General features: G+C 47.8%; 1 protein-coding gene across 1 annotated transcript; it reads left to right on the forward strand.

Moving 5' to 3' along the window:
- The first annotated feature begins 113 nt into the window (after positions 1-113).
- On the forward strand, positions 114-627 carry LOC119592327 (homeobox protein notochord-like). The gene has a single exon (XM_037941155.1). The coding sequence runs from the start codon at positions 121-123 to the stop codon at positions 625-627; it is 507 nt and encodes a 168-aa protein (XP_037797083.1). The 5' UTR covers positions 114-120.
- The last annotated feature ends 447 nt before the right edge of the window (positions 628-1,074 follow it).

The following is a 1,074-nucleotide window of genomic DNA, read 5'->3' on the forward strand; positions in this document are numbered from 1 at the left end:
AATAGGTCAATAGGTCTATGGTCACTTCCTTCATTTTGATTGGCGGAGAACCACAGGTGAGGAGGTATAAAAAGCCAGGTATGACCTGCCTGATCATACCTGCACAAGACAGCAACCAGTATGGACCATCTCTCAGTGATGCATTTCCAACCCCACCCATGGGCCTTCAGTCACCCATGGGCGCCGCCCGTCAGCCCTCCAAGCACCGTGGCCCCCAGTCCTCCGCCAACCCACAGGACTCTCTCAAGGATGTCCGATAAAGCAAAGGCCTTCACCATCGACGCCCTTCTGGGACTTCACACTCAAAAGGATCTTCCTGACACAACCGCTTCCCCGCCTGCGTCTCCGATTTCCCACCCACAGCAGGAGTCCTACGACACCGCCCTTAGGGACGCCCCCGGGAAGATTAAGCGACATCGCACAGTGTTCACGGACTCGCAGCTTCAGCGACTGGAGGAGGAGTTCCAGCGGCAGCAGTACCTAGTGGGCCCCGAACGGCGCTCCCTGGCCAGCCAACTGGAGCTGAGTGAACTGCAGCTCAAAGTGTGGTTCCAGAACCGACGCATCAAGTGGCGCAAGAACCAAGCCAACGCGAATGAATATCCATCTCCGCTCTTGACCCAATAAGAGGTCAAGGAACTATTATTTCCTCTATGAGGGAAAATGTAAACATGTCTACATACAACCCAGTGAGATTCCCTGTGCTTCCCATATCTGTCTCGTCTTATCCACGTAAATAAATAAACTTTATACTATACCTGGTAGTCTCTATTTCCGCTATTGCCATGCGTATCATGGCTCTCCTAATGGAATATATTGAATACACGAAATAATAAAAATATTCATAGCATACATTATATCTACTGGAGGATACTTCAGATTCAGAAATTTACTTAAGGATAATCTAAATGAACAAATTTTGATACACACCTTGGGTACTCAGGACAGCAATGCAATAGATTCTGCATTACTACTGCTGCTTTCAACACGTGGCCAGATAGTCTTGATAATTATAAGAAGGGAATTCCATATGTGAATTTATTTTTGCTAAGGCGCCTGAAACACATGAATGTT

This window comes from Penaeus monodon, chromosome 30 (genome assembly GCF_015228065.2).
Source record: "Penaeus monodon isolate SGIC_2016 chromosome 30, NSTDA_Pmon_1, whole genome shotgun sequence".
In the NCBI taxonomy this organism is placed as follows: domain Eukaryota; kingdom Metazoa; phylum Arthropoda; class Malacostraca; order Decapoda; family Penaeidae; genus Penaeus; species Penaeus monodon.

Coding starts and splice junctions, on each gene's coding strand:
- LOC119592327 (XM_037941155.1), top strand. CDS start 121: ATGGACCATCTCTCAGTGATGCATTTCCAACCCCACCCATGGGCCTTC.